This window comes from Bufo gargarizans, chromosome 7 (assembly GCF_014858855.1).
Source record: "Bufo gargarizans isolate SCDJY-AF-19 chromosome 7, ASM1485885v1, whole genome shotgun sequence".
Lineage (NCBI taxonomy): Eukaryota > Metazoa > Chordata > Amphibia > Anura > Bufonidae > Bufo > Bufo gargarizans.
Genome location: NC_058086.1, coordinates 74797148 through 74819857, shown reverse-complemented (window position 1 = coordinate 74819857; position 22710 = coordinate 74797148). Strand labels below are relative to the sequence as shown.

Sequence of the window (22710 nt, the reverse complement as noted above, 5' to 3'; positions counted from 1 at the left end):
CCAATAATAGCCTTTTTGAAACAAAAAAATTATGTTTTAATGAGAGCTATAGTTTTTTTTATTTTTTGAGAGATTTTCTTAAGTAGGGGCTCATTTTTTGCGGGATGAGGTGACTGTTTTATTGGTACCATTTTGTGGGACATACACCTTTTTGATCACTTGGTGTTGCACTTTTTGTGATGTAAGGTGAAATGGCTTTTTTTGACAGTTATTTATTTTTATTTTTTATGGTGTTTATTGGACTGGGTCTATTATGTGATATATTTATAGAGCCGACTGTCACGGACGCGGCAATACCAAATATGTCTATTTTATTTTTTCAATTTTTTTATTATTTTTTTTAATCCTTACTTGGGGAATTTTTTTTTTTTACATGTGAAAACTATTTTTTTTACATTTTATTTTTATTTTTTTTATTTTGCACTTTGCGTCCCCCATAAGGTCATACAAGACCTCTGGGGGACCTTTAACTTCACTTTTTTTTTTCTTTTCACTGTTGATTTCTCCTGTACCTGGGGCTGACATAGTAGCCCCAGTTACAGGAGAAATGCACCCCCCAGAGAGGTTGTACAGCAGTATACTTTGCTGTACAGCCTCATTGCAGGGCTGATCGAGGTCTCTGGAGACCTGACAGCTCCTGCACTCACCCGGCTCAGACAGTCACATGTCCTGGAGATCGTGCTGATTGGACTCCAGTGAAAACAGCTGCTGGGTGAGTGTAAATGTTCCGATCTCCCTCTCCTGCCAGCACTAATCAGAGGGAGATAGTACAAGCCTTTCTGAGCACTGTAACTGCAGATTACAGCGCTCACAACACATGCCCTGGAGACAATGCTGATTTGTCTCAGCATACAGTGAAAAGAGCTGCTGGGGGATCGCTGCTGGAGTGTGAATGACCGATCTCCCTCTCCTGCCAGCGCTACAGAGGGAGACGGTATAAGCATTTCAGAGCGCTGTAACTGGAAATTACAGTGCTCACATGCCCTGGAGACCATGCTGATCGGTCTCCAGGGCTTACAGTTTAACATTACAATCGCGATGCCTAGTTTAAATACCGATCTCCCTCTCTGACTGGGAGTAATAAGAGGGAGATGGTAGATGCATTTGTGATCGCTCTGACTGCTTGTCAGAGCGATCAAAAGCCCGGAGACCAGCAAAAAAGGTCTCAGGGTAAAGCTCCATGTTCTTGGCTGTCAGGAGGGAGCTTAGTCACGGCGTTTCTATGTACAGGGGCAGAGCACAGGGGGGAAAGCTGCAGGACGTTTTAAAACGTGCTGTCAGAAATAGAGATCCACCTCCTGGACGTTTATAGTCAATGGGCAGACGGGAGGTGGTTAACTTTGGATATCTTACTTTGTCTTTGCTCCGGTAATAGCAGGCAGTGCGGGGAGCGGCGCTCACTCACTGACGTCACGCGCCTGCTCCCACTAGGCGGCGCAGGCGCGTGACGTCAGTGAGTGAGCGCCGCCCCCCGCACTGCCTGCTATTACCGGAGCAAAGACAAAGTAAGATAGTAGACTCGAGTATAAGACGAGGGGGCTTTTTGAGCACAAAAATATGTGCCAAAAAACTCGTCTTATACTCGAGTATATACGGTAATATAAAAAAAATTTGGGGAGGTAAAGCAAAGTAAAAACTGATTTAAATTTTTTCCCCCATTATGATGTTCACAGCTGTTGTGCATTTTCATATGTATACAATATTATCTAATGACATTATAATCAAAATTAATGCTCATCTATTGCCTTTAATAATAAAATCAGCCAAAACCAAAGTTCTATTATGTGGCTGAGGAAGCCAAGATGAGTTCATGGCAAGTTCAGTTTATATAAAACTAATTGTGAATATAAACGGACATTGTATTTAAAAGTTATTGTTAAGGATATGGCTTTATCTAGGGGGAGTATACCAACTGACAATGTCTGTCTGAAGGGAACAAGGTTATTTTGTGGATAAGCAATGACTTGATAAGGATTCATATCCTTGAGGCACACCTGCTGTATGAGGTTCAATTTATATATGGTATATTTAGTTTACAACATATGTTAATCAATAATTCATATAATGTGTTCTCTATGTGTAACAATGTATCGATTTATATATATGTTATACCATGTATTTATCATTTAGAAGGTATTGTAGAAGGTACAGAAACATTGAAGTAAGTTTATGTTAATTGGATTTCTGAGAAGAGTAAATGTTACTTCAAAACAATAGTTATTCATGGATGTAGATACGTTAAATGTACAAGTTCCGATGCCAAGCATCAAAGCAGTTATATAAAATTTTCATCAAGTCAACCTATATTTCAAAAAGATAGGAGAAGACAGCCAACTCCAACAAGTCCAGGATATAGGTAATTAAAAGTGTCGGGAAAAGACCTTCCTCAATGATGTATATTAAGAAGGTCAAGCAGGTCATGAGAACGTATTATTAGACATGCTTAAAAGTTGTGCTGTTCATCTGCAGTACTGCAGTGCCATCTGGAGGCAGATGGATATTATAACATTATTCCATTATTTGTTCTATACTATATTAGGAGTTAATATGACATCATGGTATTATTAGCATGCGAATACACCCACCTTACCTGATTGGGAATCCCTAATCTAAAGGGGATGATTCTTAGATAAGGGAGGGGGGATAATTACTCATGTGCAGAGTAGCAAGGGAGATCCAGAAGATCCATATTAAGCCATTGATCTATTCATTCAATCGAAAAGAAAAAAACTTTATCAGAAGAAACTTGGATTATTCTTTTTGGATTACTAGGAAAGTTCTTCAGAACTTTTGTTAACTACTCGTGATATAATTAAGATATTTCTCTCGGTATATAGCCAAGATTTCCCATACTATGGGAATATATAGTGTTAGGTGCCTCCATAATGCTGATTATTCTCTTAGCAAAGATGCATATTGTTAATGGAGAATCTGACATTATTTGAAAAGAGGACTAAAACCCTTGGAAAGTTATTTTCCATAGTCTGATTGCCGAGCTGAATATTTTATCATATTAAAATCATATATTTTTGATTGGTCATAGGAAAACAGAGTCAAGGGATAACAGTTATTTTCCTGTATGATCAGTGTTTGATTGTTATAGCCTGTTTGATAAACAGAAGATCCTAAGTGTCTCTTGGTATACAATTCTGTTTGTTAAAAGTATGACACTGGTTGTCAAATCACAAAATCATACTGTGCTGATCAGATAGGGGTGTGTTAACACCACCGTGTGGCATATTTGGGGTATTATTTTGTAACTTCATCATTCTGTTTTGCAATTGTATTGATTTTTATATTCTTTGTTTTTATAATAAACGATTATATATTTTACGATTATTAATTTCATATAATTGTCCCTTTGTTTCACTGCTTGCACAAATCAAATTAAGATACTTGCTAAAAAGAACTTAGAGGCGTGTTTATGTCCGCCTGAAGGATAATATAATTTTTATATATATTTTTTTTTATCCTCTCTTTTATATGAAGACTCTTTTTATGTACAAGATTTATGACAGTACATGTTAAATACTTTAAATTTTTGGATGCGGCAGTACTAGTTATGTTTATTTATAAAAAAAAATGGTAAAACTGGCAAAAAGGGGATAATTTTCAATTATTTTTATTTAATATTTAAAGGGATTCTACGCTTTTTCAAACCGGACAATCTCATATTGATTACTTAACCTGAAGATTGGTCATCAATATAGCAAAAGAGGAAAATCCTTTTAAAAATGTACATATCAGCCGTTTGTGGCAGCCACTAACGCTCAACGTTGGACAGAGCTGGAAGTAGAAGGCTTCATCCAGCATCGGCTGCAAACAGCAGATCAGTGGGAGTCCTGGGCACTTAAATATTTGTCAGATAAGAGGTCTTTATATAAAGAGGTCTTTATATATATAAAAATATATATAAAATGTGAAAAACCCCTTTAAGTGCCTGTGTCAACAACCTTAATTTAAGTGGTAGCTAGTCACACCAATTTTTTCCCCTTGGTCTGTGCCCAGAAACTCAGAGGTTGTCCAATCTTGAGCTGTAGCAGACTTTGCAAAAGGTGAGATCCATCGTGCAATTTTTAAGCACAATTAGACATGTTGCCAATTTAAAACCTGCACCACAGGTCAATTTCTGCAGCCGATTGTTTACACAGAAAATGGATGAAATTTAGAGAGGATCTTTCACAAAATGCTAATCAATCTGAAAGCACCATGCTATAGATCAGGAAGAGCTGAGCAGTAGAGATGAGCTAACTTCATAATTTGAAATTCGTCCATGCTTCATTTACTGGTAAAAGGTAAATTGCGTTATGGATTCCGTTACCACAATTCATAATGGAAGTTACGCAATTCATAATTTCATAATAGAAGTCTGTGGGCTGCAAAATGGATCAGTCCAGTTTCCGTTATGCAGGGGACTCGGAATCCATAACGCAATTCAGCATATACCAGTAAAAGAAGAGTGAACAAATTTAATAACCTGAAATTCGCTCATCTCTACTGAGCAGATTAATATATGGTTTTATGCAAAAGGATCAGGTTTATCTCATATATATAAAAATGAATTTCTGTCTGTCTATCTAGACGTTCTTTATGCGCGACCAAACGACTGGACCGATCTTCACCAAATTTGGCACACAGGTATATCAGGTGTCCGGGAAGGTCCGGTCTCCGCTCTCTAGGACGTACCGTTCATGAGATATTCCCAAAGCTCTTCCAAGCCCAACTACCATAAACACAGTTTTACTCCCGGTTTCCATAACAACCCAGACATATTTCTTTACTGCTTAAAGGGGCGGCCACAGTTAAAGGGGGCGGTTACCGTGAAAGTCACTGTTAACCACTACCCGATCGCCTAACGCAGGATTGCATCCTGCGGGCGGTCAGGTTATTCCTCTTGGATGCGTCGGGGCGTCATCTCGCGAGAGGCGAGATTTCCTGTGAATGCGCGCACATAGGAGTGCGCATTCACAGGATCGGACAGTAAACCAGTGGATCTACAGCCTGCCAGCGGCGATCATTCGCTGGCAGGCTGTAGATTAGATTTTTTTTTTAACCCTTGAAAGGTATATCAGACGCTGTTTTGTTAACAGCGTCCGATATACCTGCTACCTGGTCCTCTGGTGGTCCCTTTTGCTTGGATCGACCACCAGAGGACACAGGCAGCTCTGTAATAAGTAGCACCAAGCACCACACTACACCCCCCGTCACTTATTAACCCCTGATCACCCCCCTGTAAGGCTCCATTCAGATGTCCGTATGTGTTTTGTGGATCAGCAGATCCGCAAAACACGGACACCGCGGATCTGAAAAACACAGACACCGGCAATGTGCTTTCCGCATTTTTGCGGATCCGCACATTGCCAGAACTATATCGAAATGCCTTTTCTTGTCCGCAATTGCGGACAAGAATAGGACATGTTCTATAGGCTCTACAAAAAACGCAGTGTTCGCCCGATCAGGCCTGATCTTGTGCGCACACTTGCGTTCAGTCCGCCCCACCGCAGTGACAGATTTTTTTTTTTCTGATCACTTCAAAAACACTATCAAATCCCTGCAGCGTTATAAAGATCACTTCTGAGGGGCATGGCGAGTTCATAGAAGATTTTTTTTTGGGCACAAGTTAGCGGAATTTTTATTTATTTATTTTTTTGTACAAATTCTCATATTCCACTAACTTGTGACAAAAAATAAAATCTCACATGAACTCACCATACCCCTCATGGAATCCAAATGCGTAACATTTTTTAGACATTTATATTCCAGACTTCTTCTCACGCTTTATGGCTTCTAAAATGCCAGGGCAGTATAAATACCTCATAAGTGACCACATTTTGGAAAGAAGACACCCCAAGGTATTCCATGAGGGGCATGGTGAGTTCCTAGAATATTTTTTGGCACAAGTTAGCAGAAAATTATTTATTTATTTTTTACTCTTACCAAATAATTTTCCGATAACTTGTGCCAAAAAAACCCCCCAAAATATTCTAGGAACTCGCCATGCCCCTCACGGAATACCTTGGGGTGTCTTCTTTCCAGAATGGGGTCACATGTGGGGTATTTATATTGCCCTGGTATTTTAGGGGCCCTAAAGCGTGAGAAGTCTGGAATCCAAATGCCTAAAAATGCCCTCCTAAAAGGTACTCATTGGAATTTGGGCCCCTTTGCGCACCTAGGCTGCAAAAAAGTGTCACATGTAGTATCGCCGTACTCAGGAGAAGTAGGGCAATGTGTTTTGGGGTGTATTTTTACATATACCCATGCTGGGTGAGATAAATATCTCTGTAAAAGACAACTTTTCCCTTTTTTTTTTTTATATATACAAAGGGAAAAGTTGTCTTTTACAAAGATATTTATCTCACCCAGCATGGGTATATGTAAAAATACACCCCAAATAACACATTGCCCTACTTCTTCGAGTATGGCGATACCACGTGTGTACATTTTCCTTTTAAATATAACAGAGTAAAAGAATGTTTAATGTGTACCCAAACTTAAAACTTTATTAAAACCTATTGGAAATGTGCAGAAATTATTTCTCACATACTTCCTTTGTTAACTTTTACTGGTGAAATAGGCACCTGAAGCTCTAAAAGTTTGCATACAGACTTTTAGCCGAGCTGAAGGGAGCAAGCGCAGGGCAGAAGCTCACATTGCAAATCGCTCTTATGCCTGTGCCAGCTCTGTTAGAAGACCTAAATGTTATCCATTTCACCATGAAGTCAGCCAGGCTTGAGGAAGAGCAGCACTGGTACAGTCAGAGCAGCAATACTCCAATCTGTACAGCACTTAATGCAGCCACAGGGGAATCTGTACTCCAAAAATGCAGCAGTGTATTAGGAGTAAGGATTAAAACGTGCAATAGGCCTATTAAAACGTGCATATTTTTTTCCCAGTGAAATAGGTACCTGGGATTCAGTCCCAGGTACCTATTTCACTGGGAAAAAAATGTATTAGAAATATTTTCTGCACATTTCCAATAGGTTTTAATAAAGTTATACGTTTAGGTGCACTTAACTAAATGCACAACATATTAAAGTATTCCGAACAGCGTTCAGGTGACTGAATAATAGAATAACAGAATCTCTGGATTTCTGCCATGGATTTGCACACAAATTGACAAGTGGATTATCTCCAATAAAGTGCAATGGAGACAACTAGTGGCTTTAAGCTGTCCATACAAATTCAATAGCTATGCCCATACACATTCCGAAAGACATCTCTCCCGACTCCCTCCTAGCTTCCCCATACATGTTCGGCTCAGTCCAATGGACGTGTGTATTTTATAGGGAGAGCGGAGAAAACAGCTGATAGGCACTTCTGGCAGTAGCTTTTCTTTTTAATGCTAGGAGTCAGGAGCTCCGCACACACATTCGTTTCTGTAGGAATAACGAACATTCAGCAGATTGTTTATGCGCAAAGTCATTTTGCAGCAATTTTCTTCTGGAGAATGAAAATCGCATTCAAGCCATCATACCAAGTGTGAGACCCAGGGGCGTAGCTAAAGGCTCATAGGCCCTGGTGCAAGAGTTAGGCTTGGGCCCCCCTTCCCTCAGTGCTTTGTGTGTCTTCTTATGCAGCACAAGGGTCTTTGTGCCCCCTCAGGCTCCTGGGCCCGGTAGCGACTGCTACCTCTGCACCCCCTATAGCTACGCCCCTGGTGAGACCTTAAAATGTTAAGTATGTCTTTAAATAGCTTAACCTACATACACAGGCTCCCCAGCCCACTTCATCCAAAAAGCTAGATTACTAGGAGCAAGATAACCAACATTAAATAGTATTCTAGTAGGATTTTTCTGATTAGATGCATTAAAATGTTCTACTTACCACAGCTCCCACTCCGTAACTGGTAGCAGGGGCCAGGGCATGATATGGGTCAGCTGTATATACCCTCCCGTATCTGTACAAGAAAACAATACAATGTTACTAGCAGCAATTTCTCTCTCTCTCTCTCTCTCTCTCTCTATATATATATATAGATAGAGATATATACACATATATACGCAGTACAGACCAAAAGTTTGGACACCTTCTCATTCAAAGAGTTTTCTTTATTTTCATGACTATGAAAATTGTAGATTCACACTGAAGGCATCAAAACTATGAATTAACACATGTGGAATTATATACATAACAAAAAGTGTGAAACAACTGAAAATATGTCATATTCTAGGTTCTTCAAAGTAGCCACCTTTTGCTTTGATTACTGCTTTGCACACTCTTGGCATTCTCTTGATGAGATTCAAGAGGTAGTCACCTGAAATGGTTTTCACTTCACAGGTGTTCCCCGTCAGGTTTAATAAGTGGAATTTCTTGTCTTATAAATGGGGTTGGGACCATCAGTAGCGTTGTGGAGAAGTCAGGTGGATACACAGCTGATAGTCCTACTGAATAGACTATTAGAATTTGTATTATGGCAAGAAAAAAGCAGCTAAGAAAAATGAGTGGCCATCATTACTTTAAGAAATGAAGGTCAGTCAGTCCGAAAAATTGGGAAAACTTTGAAAGTGTCCCCAAGTGCAGTCACAAAAACCATCAAGTGCTACAAAGAATCTGGCTCACATGCGGACCGCCCCAGGAAAGGAAGACCAAGAGTCACCTCTGCTGCGGAGTACAAGTTCATCCGAGTCACCAGCCTCAGAAATCGCAGGTTAACAGCAGATTAGAGACCAGGTCAATGCCACACAGAGCAGCAGACACATCTCTAGAACAACTGTTAAGAGGAGACTGTGTGAATCAGGCCTTCATGGTAGAATATCTGCTAGAAAACTACTGCTAAGGACAGGCAACAAGCAGAAGAGACTTGTTTGGGCTAAAGAACACAAGGAATGGACATTAGAGCAGTGGAAATCTGCGCTTTGGTCTGATGAGTTCAAATTTGAGATCTTTGGTTCCAACCACCGTGTCTTTGTGCGACGCAGAAAAGGTGAACAGATAGACTCTACATGCCTGGTTCCCACCGTGAAGCATGGAGGAGGAGGTGTGATGGTGTGGGGGTGCTTTGCTTGTGACACTGTTTTCTTCAAAATTGAAGGCATACTGAACCAGCATGGCTACCACAGCATCTTGCAGCAGCATGCTAATTCCATCCGGTTTGCATTTAGTTGGACCATCATTTATTTTTCAACAGGATAATGACCCCAAACACACCTCCAGGCTGTGTAAGGGCTATTTGACCATGAAGGAGAGTGATGGGGTGCTGTGCCAGATGACCTGGCCTCCACAGTCACCGGACCTGAACCCAATCGAGATGGTTAGGGGTGAGCTGGACCGAAGAGTGAAGGCAAAAGAGCCAACAAGTGCTAAGCATCTCTGGGAACTCCTTCAAGACTGTTGGAAGACCATTTCAGGTGACTACCTCTTGAAGCTCATCAAGAGAATGCCAAGAGTGTGCAAAGCAGTAATCAAAGCAAAAGGTGGCTACTTTGAAGAACCTAGAATATGACATATTTTCAGTTGTTTCACACTTTTTTGTTATGTATATAATTCCACATGTGTTAATTCATAGTTTTGATGCCTTCAGTGTGAATCTACAATTTTCATAGTCATGAAAATAAAGAAAGCTCTTTGAATGAGAAGGTGTGTCCAAACTTTTGGTCTGTACTGTATATTATATATATTTCATAGTTAAGTTTTTTTTTTAAAATCAGGATTCAACCTTATGGCATTATATAAGTCAGATGATGGACTTCTGAGTGCATTTTGACTACTCCAGCATAATTGAGATCTGTGACCTGCAACCTTTGTTCACATCCCGTCGCCAGACTCATGGGGATCAAACGTCACAGATCCAACCCTGCCCTAAGACACAGCATCATTGCATCATCACATATACAGGGCAGAGTACATGAGAATAAGCAGAACACCGCCCTCTGAGGCATAATATTGTTTTGACAGGGCAGAACATTCCAAGCCTCAACATGCCTCAGATGTTGACGCGAGGTTACAGTGGAAAATGTCACATGAACGTGCTGGTGTACAGCAAAATGGAGTATTGCAGATAAACAATCACTATTAGTAAGTGCTATCTTCTTTCTAGTTAATTATGAAAATTGCAAAACTGGAATAGTCCATTAAGTGCTATGAGCCAAAAATATAAATGTTTGCCATTTAGAATTAGGAGGAATGTCAGTCTTGAGTGTAAGATATTCTCATACCGTATTTTTCGCTTTATAAGAAGGACCCCCCCACCAAAAGTGGGGGGGAAATGGCCGTGCGTCTTATAAAGCAAATACTAGTGAGCATTATGGAAGCGCTCACTAGTATGAATTAGCTTGCTGGGAGCGAAGCGCTGCAAGAGCTAGTAGTACATACCCTCCCCGGTCTTTCTTGCTGGGGTCGACGCTGCACTGCGTACAGAGTCAGGACGCAGTGCTCACACTATGAACCAACGCTGCATGCAGCCAGGTGACCTAGCAGCGCAGGCCGGGAAGACAGGGGCGCGCAACTTCTGCCGGAGGTTGAGAGGAGCCGTGGCGCAGGACAGGTGAGAGATTTTTTTTATTTTAATATGATCTGAGGTCTGATGGGGTTCTGACAAAGGGCTGATGTGATGTCCTGATATTTATGGGGGAGCTGATCTGAGGATCTAATATGAGGTCTGATGAAAAAAAAAAAAAAAAGTTTATTTTTATTTCCTCCTCTTAAACCGGGGGTGCGTCTTATCGGGTGTGTCTTATAAAGCAAAAAATATGGTAGCTTGCTATGGCAGCATCTCTCTCTTTGCACACACTGTGCATTCAGAAAGTTTTCAGATCCACCCATGTTTTCTAAATAAAATAAAAAAATTATAGCCTTACTGTAAAAGAAGTGTTTTTACTTGATATATAAAAACAAAAACAAAAAAAACAAAAAAACAAAAACAAAAAACAAACCCATGAATTGGAAGGAACTTTCAACACAATCCTGTTTCATAGACCTGGGGAATGGCATAATAAAATGTCAACAGCTTTCAAGGTTCAGAAGAACAATGGTTTCATTTATCAAGAGGACCTAACACTTCTCCTGACATGTCTGTTTTAGTTTGACTATAATGCCTCATTCACACATCAGTGTTTTGGTCAGTGATTTCCATTAGTGATTGTGAACCAAAACCAGGTGCAGCTCTAAACACAAAACAGGTGCAGATCTTTCCCTTATACTTTATATCTGTGGAGGCTCCAATCCTAGCTTTGGCTCACAATGACTGATAGAAATCACTGACCAAAACACGGACGTGTGAATGAGGCTTAAAGTATAACTGTCATATTTTTTTTTTCTTCATATTTTTATAAAGGTGATTAGTATCACCTTAGTGGCCATCTTCAAATTTAAAATTATTCCTATACCCTTAAAATCATTCAATTTGTCACCCATAGCGTCTATTCTCACCTTACACTAAAACTGCATTGCTAGGAGAGGTCCATCTATCTGTTGGCTGCGCTGGAGGACGGGAGAGGTCCGTCTATCTGTTGGCTTACTCCATTTTACCAGTGTCATGAAGTACAAAATGTGCAATGAAAAAAAACTCTCTCAGAATGGCCTGGATAAGTAAAAGCGTTTAAAGTTATTCACGCAAAGTGACACTGGTCAGATTAGCAAAAAATGGCCGGGTCCGTAAGGTGAAAATGAGCCCTGACCTTAAGGGGTTAAAATTAGAATTTTGTGAAAAGGTTCAATATTCTAGGCTCAAAGTGTCAGACTCTAGTAGTCAGCTAATTAATCCATCCCCCTGAGCAAAGGGTACCTCAAAATTGAGACTTTGGGGTTTCATAAACTGTAAGCAATAATCATCCAAATTATAACAAAAGGCTTGAAATATCTCGCTTTGCATGTAATGAGTCTATCTCATGTTAGTTTCCCCTTTTAAGTTGCATTACTGAAATAAATGAACTTTGCACGATATTAAAAATTTTCACGTTTCACCTTGTAAGCCTACATGAAGGGGAGTCTCACTAAAAGAAAAAGACTTAGTCACAAAAAAACACCTTTGCAAAATCCACAAACATGCCACAACCCTCCTGGACAGAACCATCATTTCAGGCATAAATTCTGTGATATGAAATCTGTCTCATTATATTGATATCCAACTCCAAAAATATATTTCATTATAATGCATTCAGTTTCCAAAGCCAAGTCTGTCTAGAGATATGTGGTTTGCTAACAATCTTTGCAAATCGAGACATTGAGAATCACTTCCTCTATTCAACATGCCGTTGGTCAACCAGCATTTTCTACAGAGGTTATATTCCTTAACCAAGCTTTATTAGGAATGGGTTGCCAGAGTGTCAAACACTAGCATTGACTATCTTGGGCTTCTCCTATCCTCTAATAAGGGGGCAATTACATCTGTTTCCCCATTTAGTCCCAGACATTGATGGGAATGAGATCTGGTTATCAAACTGGCAGGTGGGTTGCTGGAATACCATGAAAAGCACATTGTGTAATACTGGCGGTTTGTGGGCAGCATCATCTTGTTGGAACACAATGTCTCCTGAGTAAAAAGAAAAGAAAAGGAAGTAGGACTTGTTCCACAATGTCCTGGACATATCAAAAGCTGTTCAAATAACAGTCCATAAATCTGTTTGCAGAAGGGCTGGAAATTGCCTACTGCCATCATGCATAATGCAGATTCACACAGGACCTACAAAAAGTGTCAGTGTATGTTGCCATTAGCTGCCATGGCTGTACCTGTCCGGTTTAGGTGAAGAAAATATTACCAGTCTTCGGTATGTCCAGGACATAGTGCTGTAATGGCGAACCTCCAGCACTCCATCTGTGGTAAAACTAAGACTCCCAAGATGCACACTTGCTTTGCTGTTCTCAGAATTCAATAGAAATTAATTGAGCATGCTGGGAGTCGTAGTTTATCTACAGCTGGAGTGCCGGAGGTTAGCCATCACTGACATAGTGGAACCAGTCCTACTGCCTTTTTGACTCAATTAGGAGACAAGGTGTTTTCAACATGAAGCCTGCATACACACATCTTCAGGGAATCCTGCAGTTCCCCTGCCTGGCTTGCTGGCCAAATCTCTCCCCCACAGAGAATTTCTAGGACTGGATGGAGACACGGATCTTCCATGCACAGTAGCTCAACAATTACCTTGGCTGAAATAAGGGTCCAGGTTGAAAGAGCTAGGAATGACATTGCACAGGAGGACACAGAGCATCTGTATGATAGTTACCATGCCAGTGTATCACAACAAGGGGAGAAGCCACCCAGTATTAAAGAACAACTGTCACCACCAAATGCAGTACAGTTTGCAATATATTTTTGTGGTAACAATTCAGTAAAACGTGTAATCGCCTGTTCCTATACAAAATCATTTGCCAGCAACAAACAGTGATTAGACAGCATGATCTGCCCTGGCAAACTATTATTTTTCAGCCCGCTTAAGAATTGCGATTGCCTGATGAACAATTGTTTGCTTGTTCATGTGGTAATCGCTGGCAGCATTACACATGCAGATAATCGCTAACAAGTGTCCCTACAAACGCTTGTTAGCGATGATCTGCCCGACTATCGCCAAGTCTAGTACAGCCCTAAAGGTCCATTCACACGTCCGTAGGTGTTTTTCATTCCGCAATTTGCGGACCGCACATCGCCGACACTATAATAGAAAATGCCCTTTGTCTCGCGGACAAGAATAGGGCATATTCTATTTTTTTGGGAACGGAATTGCGGATCTGGAAATGCAGACAGCACATCGCATCCATTCCGGCCCTATTATAAGTGAAGGGGTCCGCAAAATCCGGAATGGATCCCGAAAAAAAAATGCAGACGTGTGAATAGACCCTTAGTGTGTATACAGAGCTTACTGTCAGTCACTGATAACACCTTCCCTGTGAACAATAAAATCTGAAAGATTTAAATCTATGAATTACAAGTTTTGTTGAATCTTTTCACACAATACTATACACCAAAATAATTTTCCAGTAGTGTATACTTTGGTAAGATAATGTGTTTGCATGAGAGACTCAAACATACCGTATTTTCCGGCGTACAAGACTACTTTCTAACACCTGAAATTCTATTCACAAGTCGGGGGTAGTCTTATACGCCGGGTATACTCAGATCCGATGGTATAGTTTAACCCCCAGGCGTTCCCATGGTGATGGGGATGCTTGCCTGGGGATTAGAATATACAGGGCCATGCCGCTCACAGGAGTACATTTATAAACTGTAATCCGTAACTTTAACCATCGCTCATCTCTTTACTAGGATACCTTACTCTCAGCTCCGGCAACAGCAGGCAGTGCGGGCGGCGCTCATTTACCGATGTCACATGCCTGCTCCTTCCACTAGGCGGCGCAGGCGAGCAACGTCAGTGAGTGAGCGCCGCCCGCTGTCACCGGAGCTGAGAGTAAGGCCCCATGCACACGGCCGTGTTTCACAGCCGTGTGCGGGCCGTGGAACCGCGGCCTGTATCCCTCCTGAGAGCAGGAGCGCACGGCGTCACTGGTTGCTTTGACGCCGTGCGCTCCCTGCTGCCGCCGCAATACAGTAATACACTGGTATGATCTATACCAGTGTATTACTGTACTGTGCCGGCAGCAGGGAGCGCACGGCGTCATAGCAACCAGTGACGCCGTGCGCTCCTGCTCTCAGGAGGGATCCAGGCCGCGGTTCCACGGCCCGCACACGGCTGTGAAACACGGCCGTGTGCATGGGGCCTAAGAGTAAGAGATGAGCGATGATTAAAGTTACGGATTACAGTTTATAAATGTACTCCTGTGAGCGTCGGGGAGCGGGGTCTGTGGATGGCACAGTTTAGGGGAGGGGGGAGTCTGTGGATGGCACTGTTTAGGGGAGGGGGATCTGTGCATGGCACTGTTATGGGGGGGGGGGGATCTGTGGATGACACATATAGCATAAGATGCTATATAGTGCCATCCACAGATCCCCCTCCCCATAGCAGTGCCATCCACAGATCCCCCTCCCCATAGCAGTGCCATCCACAGATCCCCCTCCCCATAACAGTGCCATCCACAGATCCCCCTCCCCATAACAGTGCCATCCACAGATCCCCCTCCCCATAACAGTGCCATCCACAGATCCCCCTCCCCATAACAGTGCCATCCACAGATCCCCCTCCCCATAACAGTGCCATCCACAGATCCCCCTCCCCATAACAGTGCCATCCACAGATCCCCCTCCCCATAACAGTGCCATCCACAGATCCCCCTCCCCATAACAGTGCCATCCACAGATCCCCCTCCCCATAACAGTGCCATCCACAGATCCCCCTCCCCATAACAGTGCCATCCACAGATCCCCCTCCCCATAACAGTGCCATCCACAGATCCCCCTCCCCATAACAGTGCCATCCACAGATCCCCCTCCCCATAACAGTGCCATCCACAGATCCCCCTCCCCATAACAGTGCCATCCACAGATCCCCCTCCCCATAACAGTGCCATCCACAGATCCCCCTCCCCATAACAGTGCCATCCACAGATCCCCCTCCCCATAACAGTGCCATTCACAGATCCCCCTCCCCATAACAGTGCCATTCACAGATCCCCCTCCCCATAACAGTGCCATTCACAGATCCCCCTCCCCATAACAGTGCCATTCACAGATCCCCCTCCCCATAACAGTGCCATTCACAGATCCCCCTCCCCATAACAGTGCCATTCACAGATCCCAGTCAGTTCCCTGGACTGGAGAAGATAGTCTTGAAGACAGGGAGGGCTGGGCATTCAGGGGTAGTCTTACATGGCGAGTATAGCCCAAAACCTTTATTTTAAATGGAAAAGTTGGGGGTCGTCTCATACGTCGGAAAATACGGTCGGTCTAATGTAATAAATCTTTATCTCAAACAGCATGAGCAGGCTGTATGTAGTCTCCAAAGGGTACAAGAAACTTAGGAGATAAGAGATTTAGTGGGTGTATAAATATGAATGAATATACTCTCCCCTTTGGGAATCAAAGATACTTTATCGAACATCTACAATGGTTGATTGAGAAAACATTACATACCATCTTAGATTATTTTACAAGCACGGCCAATTTTTTTCTTCTTTTCCATTTTTTTAACTTGCATCTGTTATTTGGGCGATCCTATATCTCCTTATGGAGAACACCTAATCGGCTTGAGGAGTCTCATAGGCCAGGCAAAGTTTCTCTGGAATTCCAGGAAGAGTTTATGCAAACAGCTCTTAGCAAGCTCTGCCTCTAATGCCACCAGAAGTAAGGTCACTATCCTAGTCAATGTTCGACCTTTTAAACAGACTTTGCGACATGTATTTGATAACTAAACCTTAATTGTTATCCAAGTCATGTCTCAAGGCCTGTTTAAAAAAGAAAAACATTGACTTATAAGATAGGACATGTGGTTGCACAAGAGCAGTGTTTCCCAACCAGTGTGCCTCCAGCTGTTGCAAAACTACAACTCCCAGCACGCCTGGACAGCCTTTGGCTGTGCGGGCATGCTGGGAGTTGCAGTTTTGCAACAGCTGGAGGCACACTGGTTGGGAAACACTGCACTAGAGGCACAGCTTGCTAAGAGTTGTTGCATACCCTCTTCTCACGTTATGTTTGCCCATCTTATTCCATTTAGGCCCCACTATGGCCCTATACATGTTGGTATGTCCTCATGTACCCTATATATTAAGTTTTTTACCTAAATCTGTGGAGCTTTATATCTCTACGTTCTCCACCTCATATTCCATTGTCTTCCATGTGATCTTTATGAAGCAGGAGCTTTCCATCTACTTCAGTGCCACCTGGTGCTCAGGGTTGCACATTGCAGAGACTGTGCTCTCAGTCTTGCTTCACTGAATTATTTATCCATGTTCCTTGATACCTTAGGTCAGGCATGGCCAACCTGTGGCTCTCCAGCTGTTGTAAAACTACAACTCCCACCATGCCCTGCTGTAGGCTGATAGCTGTAGACTGTCCGGGTATGATGGGACTTATAGTTTTGCAACAGCTTGAGAGCCTCAGGTTGGCCATCCCTGCCTTGGGTGATCAGGTTACAAGATCCAGTCACCTAACCGATCTCACTTTTAGGGGGATGTACAAAATATTTGTTTTTGATAATTTGTATCTTTTAAATTGTTCAAATTGGCCCTCATTTATGAAATTTATTGTTTTACTAATTATCTATTAATTAGTAATCATAATGAAAAACAAAGGCCAGCAGACATTTTGTGGGTATTCACTGAACCACTATACCTTTGGTATGCATGCACGGTTTGTTCTTTTTAACTAAAGGGGCAGAACCCCCCAAACTCGTTTTATGTTTGGACTTTTAACCATTTCACTACAGAGCAACTTTTCACCTTAAATCCCAGGAACATAGAAAGAACAAAAAAATAACTCGGATAACCCCTTTAACCACCAACATGTTCTTATTGAGGAGAGCACGGCTATCTCCTTTTCTTAATGGTTGCCCTACCAGGGATCTTGGGAGGCCTCTCAGATTTTTGCGTACTGTGCAGTACCGCACATACAGTACCTCTGAAACTTAGTGACCGGAACAGTGGTAGACTTGTGTAGTAATTATCCACGTATAGATGGTAACCCTTATTCAGCAGTGGGTGCAGTAAGTCCCCCTGCCTGGCCTCGGGGGAGACTGGTGCTGACTAGTTAAGCACCAGTCACCCCTGTACCACTCCCCTGCAGCTCCATGAATGATCCGGAGCTGCAACTGGCCGGTCTGCAGAAACCGGCCAATCACAGCGATCGGGGCTGCTGGGGGGGGGGGAAGCAGCCATCATACCCCGGTCACTGAGCCATTTCACTCAGGGACCAGGTGTACACAGTGCTGTACCTGTACGGCGCTGGGATTTCTGACCCACTTTCCAGCGCCGTACATGTATGGTGCTGGTGTCCTATGGGTTAATCATACTTTTATTGGATATAACAAGGGTTCCAGTGATCTTTTAAATTTGTTCTACCATTTATGTGTTTCAGTAAATGCATCCCCATGCAACAATTTTAATACTTCACATTACTACTCCTACTAAAAAAAGAATTGTTACTGCATGGGGAATGCAAGCTGTTGCTAAAAAGGACATGATAGAGAAGGTAACAGGTCATCTTTAAAGGGGTTGAACAATACTTGGGGAAAATTTGGCCTTCAAAATTAGAAAAGCCAGTCAGTGGTCACTTATTTTGTTTTTCATGATTTCAGGTGCCTTGTCTGATCTTGCAAAACAAAGATTAAACCCTTTGGATTAGAAGAAAAGGGGTAATGCTCATAACTGGTCTAATGCCTTTGCCAAGTTGGGGTCAGGGTCAGGATCATGCTGTGGGGATTTCGGTCAGCTACATAAACAGAGTCTATAAAGAGGATAATGGCCCTAAAAGCTGTATTATACTGCCCAATGTTCAGGTAGTACGAGCACTGATGTATGATAGCACATCCATCGATTATTTGCCCCAGCCTTATAAAAAAAAAATATAAAATGGTCGGATGAAAGATTAGCAATTTTTCATCCGACCAATTTTTTTTTTTCTGCAGTCATTCCATATTCAGTTGTATTGATTGGTTGGCACCCCTGATTACACAAGGGGATGTGCTGCCACTAATCAGACCTCTTTCCTCCTGATTAGCTGACAAATAGGGAAGGCTGAGTATTCACCCTGCAATTATGGGAGGGGAGGGGGGGTAAGGTCTTTACATTCCCAGCCTACCAGTCACCTGTGCACGTGCATTTCCGGTTGTCATGGAACCATGAACCAGACGTACAACAAGAGATAAGTGGAAAATAAGAAGGTTTTATTGAAGAGCAAGCCGTAAGCAAAGTCCGAACGGATGGCTAAACCGAAGCAGGGTCTTGCGGAGACAGAGGTCAGGAACCAGAAGGGTAGTCAGACGAAGCCAGGAACAGGAACCAACGGGGTAGTCAGACGAAGCCGGAATCAGGAACCAACGGGGTAGTCAGACGAAGCCGGAATCAGGAACCAACGGGGTAGTCAGACGAGGCCAGGATCAGGAACCAGAAGCAGCAGCAGTCTTGGAAGCATGTGAACACAGGAGGACCAAGCAAGGAACTGAAGCCACAGACCTCCTATATATATGAGCTGGGCATCCAGCTCCTCCCAGTGGGAAGGAGGAGCCGCAGGGTGGGAGGCTACAAGAAAACCCAGAAACCAAGATGGCCGCCAGCACATGTCAAACGAAGGGAACAGCAAGGAGGTAAGACCATGACAGTACCTCCCCCTCAAGGGCCCCTCCTCCGCGGAGTAAGGAACGGTTTCTGAGGGAAGCGTGCGTGGAAGGCTCGGAGCAAGACAGGAGCATGGACATCTGCGGAGGGAACCCAGGAACGCTCCTCTGGACCATAACCACGCCAATGGACCAAAAACTGCACCCGGCCGCGGACCAGGCGTGAGTCCAGGATATTGCTCACCTCATACTCCTCACGATTGCCCACTTGGACCGGACGAGGCCGAGGAATCGAGGAAGTGAAACGATTACACACCAGTGGCTTCAACAGGGAGACATGAAACACGTTGGAGATCCGCATGCCAGGAGGAAGCGCAAGGGCATAGGCTACCGGGTTTACCCTGCGAAGCACTCGGAAGGGACCAACAAAGCGAGGCGCCAGCTTGGGAGTGGGCACTCGAAGGTTGAGGTTGCGGGTGGACAACCATACGCGGTCTCCGACCTGGTAGGAAGGAGCGGACGCTCGTCTGCGATCAGCCTGGAGTTTCTGGCGCTGCGCAGAGACCTCAAGGGACCTCTGGATCCGTACCCAAGAAGCACGTAGGACGGAAAGGTGATCCTCCACAGCCGGAATATCCTGGGGAGAGAATACCTCCGGTAACACGGCAGGTTGGAACCCATAATTGGCCATGAAGGGAGACGTCCCAGAGGAAGAGTTCAAACTCAGCCCAAGGCAGGAGGTCAACCCAATTGTCTTGGTGATCGGAGACATAGCAACGAAGGAATTGCTCCAAGGCCTGATTGGATCGTTCTGCGGCCCCATTGGACTGAGGGTGGTAGGCCGAGGAGAAAGAGATGAATCCCCAACTGGGAGCAAAAGGCGCGCCAGAACCTGGACACAAACTGACTCCCCCGATCCGACACAATCTCCTTGGGCAAACCGTGCAACCGGAAGACCTCCCTGGCAAAAATCGAGGCCAACTCTTGTGCAGAGGGTAACTTCTTGAGAGGAACACAGTGGCACATTTTGGAAAACCGATCCACAATCATGAGAATGACCGTATGGCCTCGGGATGCAGGGAGGTCCACAATGAAATCCATCCCCAGGTGGGACCATGGACGCTCCCCGGTGGCTATGGGTTGCAAAAGGCCCAACGGAAGGTGCCGAGGGGACTTACTCTGGGCACAAACGGAGCATGCCGCTACATATGCGGCGATGTCGGAACGTAGAGAAGGCCACCAGAACAGACGTGAAACCGCCCAGGACAGCTGATTCTTTCCAGGGTGCCCCGCGGCCTTGGAGTTATGGTAGGTTCGCAACAACCGAGTGCGCAACTCCTCAGGCACAAAACATCTGCCGTTGGGTCTCCCAGAGGGAGCACCAGATTGAGCCGCCAAAATCTGCTCACCCAGAGGAGAAGTCAGGCTGGTGCGAATAGCGGCCAGGATCTGATTCGGGGGTATGACCGTAGTCGGAATCGACTCCTCCCCGGACAGCTCGGAGTACTGCCGTGATAAGGCATCCGCTCTGATGTTCTTGGAGCCGGGTAGGTAGGAGACCACGTAATTAAAACGTGACAAGAACAGAGCCCATCTGGCCTGACGTGGTGTCAATCTCTTGGCCTCAGAGAGGTAGGTCAGATTCTTGTGGTCCGTCAGGATGAGAACCGGAACCACCGAGCCCTCGAGCAAGTGCCTCCATTCTTTAAGGGCCTGCACGATGGCCAATAACTCCCTGTCACCAATCTGATAGTTGCACTCCGCGGAAGACAGTTTCCGGGAGTAAAACCCACAAGGAAGCAGAGGACCCTCTGGTGTTCTACGCTGAGACAGGAGGGCGCCTACTCCCGTCTCAGACGCGTCCACCTCGAGGACAAAAGGCAACCCAGGGTTGGGATGCGACAGAATCGGAGCCGACACAAAGGCGGACTTTAGAGCCTCAAAAGCTCGGATGGCCTCGAGCGGCCAGACCTGAGGATTACTGCCCTTCCTGGTCAGATCCGTGAGAGGCTTGGCTAGCATGGAAAAGTCCCTGATGAACTTCCGATAATAATTGGCGAAGCCCAAAAAGCGCTGCAGGGCACGAAGCCCACTGGGCTGGGGCCACTGTAAGACAGCCGAAACCTTCTCAGGATCCATGGAGAACCCCTCAGCGGAAATGATGTAACCTAAGAAGGTTACCTGGGATCGGTGAAATTCGCATTTCTCAAGCTTACCGAACAGCTTGTTCTCTCGTAAGCGTTGCAACACTCGTCTGACATCCAGAATGTGGGCCTCCATGGATGCAGAATATACCAAGATGTCATCCAAATAGACCACCACACACTGCTGCAACAGGTCACGGAAAACATCGTTGATGAATTCCTGGAAGACTGCGGGCGCATTGCACAACCCAAAGGGCATAACCAAGGATTCATAATGACCGGTCCTGGTGTTAAACGCGGTCTTCCACTCATCGCCCGCCTTGATCCTTACCAGGTTATATGCCGCCCTCAGGTCGAGTTTGGTAAAGACCGTGGCCCCTTTGAGGCGATCGAACAGCTCGGAAATCAAGGGTATCGGGTAAGCGTTCTTGATCGTGATGCGATTGAGACCCCTGTAATCGATGCAAGGCCTCAACTCGCCGCCCTTCTTTTTCACAAAGAAAAATCCAGCCCCTGCCGGGGACGAGGATTTGCGAATGTGTCCGCGTGAAAGCGCCTCCCTCACGTACTCCTCCATGGCCTCATTCTCCGCTACCGACAGTGGATAGACTTTGCCACGAGGAGGAACGGCACCGGATTGTAACTCTATGGCACAATCGTATGGGCGGTGCGGAGGTAGGGCAACCGCGCGCACCTTATCGAATACATCCCGGTACTCTTCGTATTCAGGAGGCAACAGAGAGTCCGAGGAAGTACACAGCAACTTGACAGGCCCATGGATGCAACTAGCCCCACACTGCGGTGACCACGAGAGGATCTCGACCGATCTCCAATCGAAAGTCGGATTATGCTTCTGGAGCCAGGGGTACCCCAAGACCACCGAGTAGTGTGGAGACGAAATAACCTGGAGACAGACCGACTCTCTGTGAACGGCACCAATGGCTATCCCCACTGGAAGGGTCTCATGAGTCACGTGTGGCGGCAGAAGGGGTCTGCCGTCTATCGCCTCAAGAGCCAGTGGGGAACCTCGAGGCTGCAGAGGAATGGAATTGGCGGCAACGAACACTCTATCAATGAACAAACCACCAGCACCAGAGTCCACCAACGCCTGGGTCGTCACCGAGCCCCCGACCCAGGAGAGGACAACCGTGATCAGTGGTTTGTCAACACGGGAAACCGGGGACGAGGAGACTCCACCCAAGATCTGCCCCCGACAGGACCTCAGGTGCGAGCGTTCTCCCGGACGGTTCGGACATGCCAACCGAAAATGCCCACCGAGACCACAGTACATGCATCGGCCCTCGCGTCTCCGGAGTACCCTCTCCCCCTCAGACAGGCGAGCAAACCCCCGCTGCATGGGTTCACCCCCAGACAAGTCATCCCCAGGAGGCGTGGGAGGAGAGGGAGGCACGGGTGGGACAGCAAACGTAGGCGCCAATCTGTTAGGAGACCTCCGCAGGCTCTCCTTAAAG

At 44.7% G+C, this 22710-nt stretch overlaps 1 protein-coding gene across 1 annotated transcript in view; it reads right to left on the bottom strand.

The window, feature by feature from the left end:
* The window catches only part of LOC122944171 (RNA binding protein fox-1 homolog 2), a 356156-nt gene that overhangs the window by 44719 nt on the left and 288727 nt on the right, over positions 1 to 22710 (bottom strand). The window contains exon 14 of the mRNA XM_044302402.1: positions 7825 to 7897. Within this exon, the coding sequence (XP_044158337.1) occupies positions 7825 to 7897 (73 nt within the window). The remainder of the gene's footprint in view (positions 1 to 7824; positions 7898 to 22710) is intronic.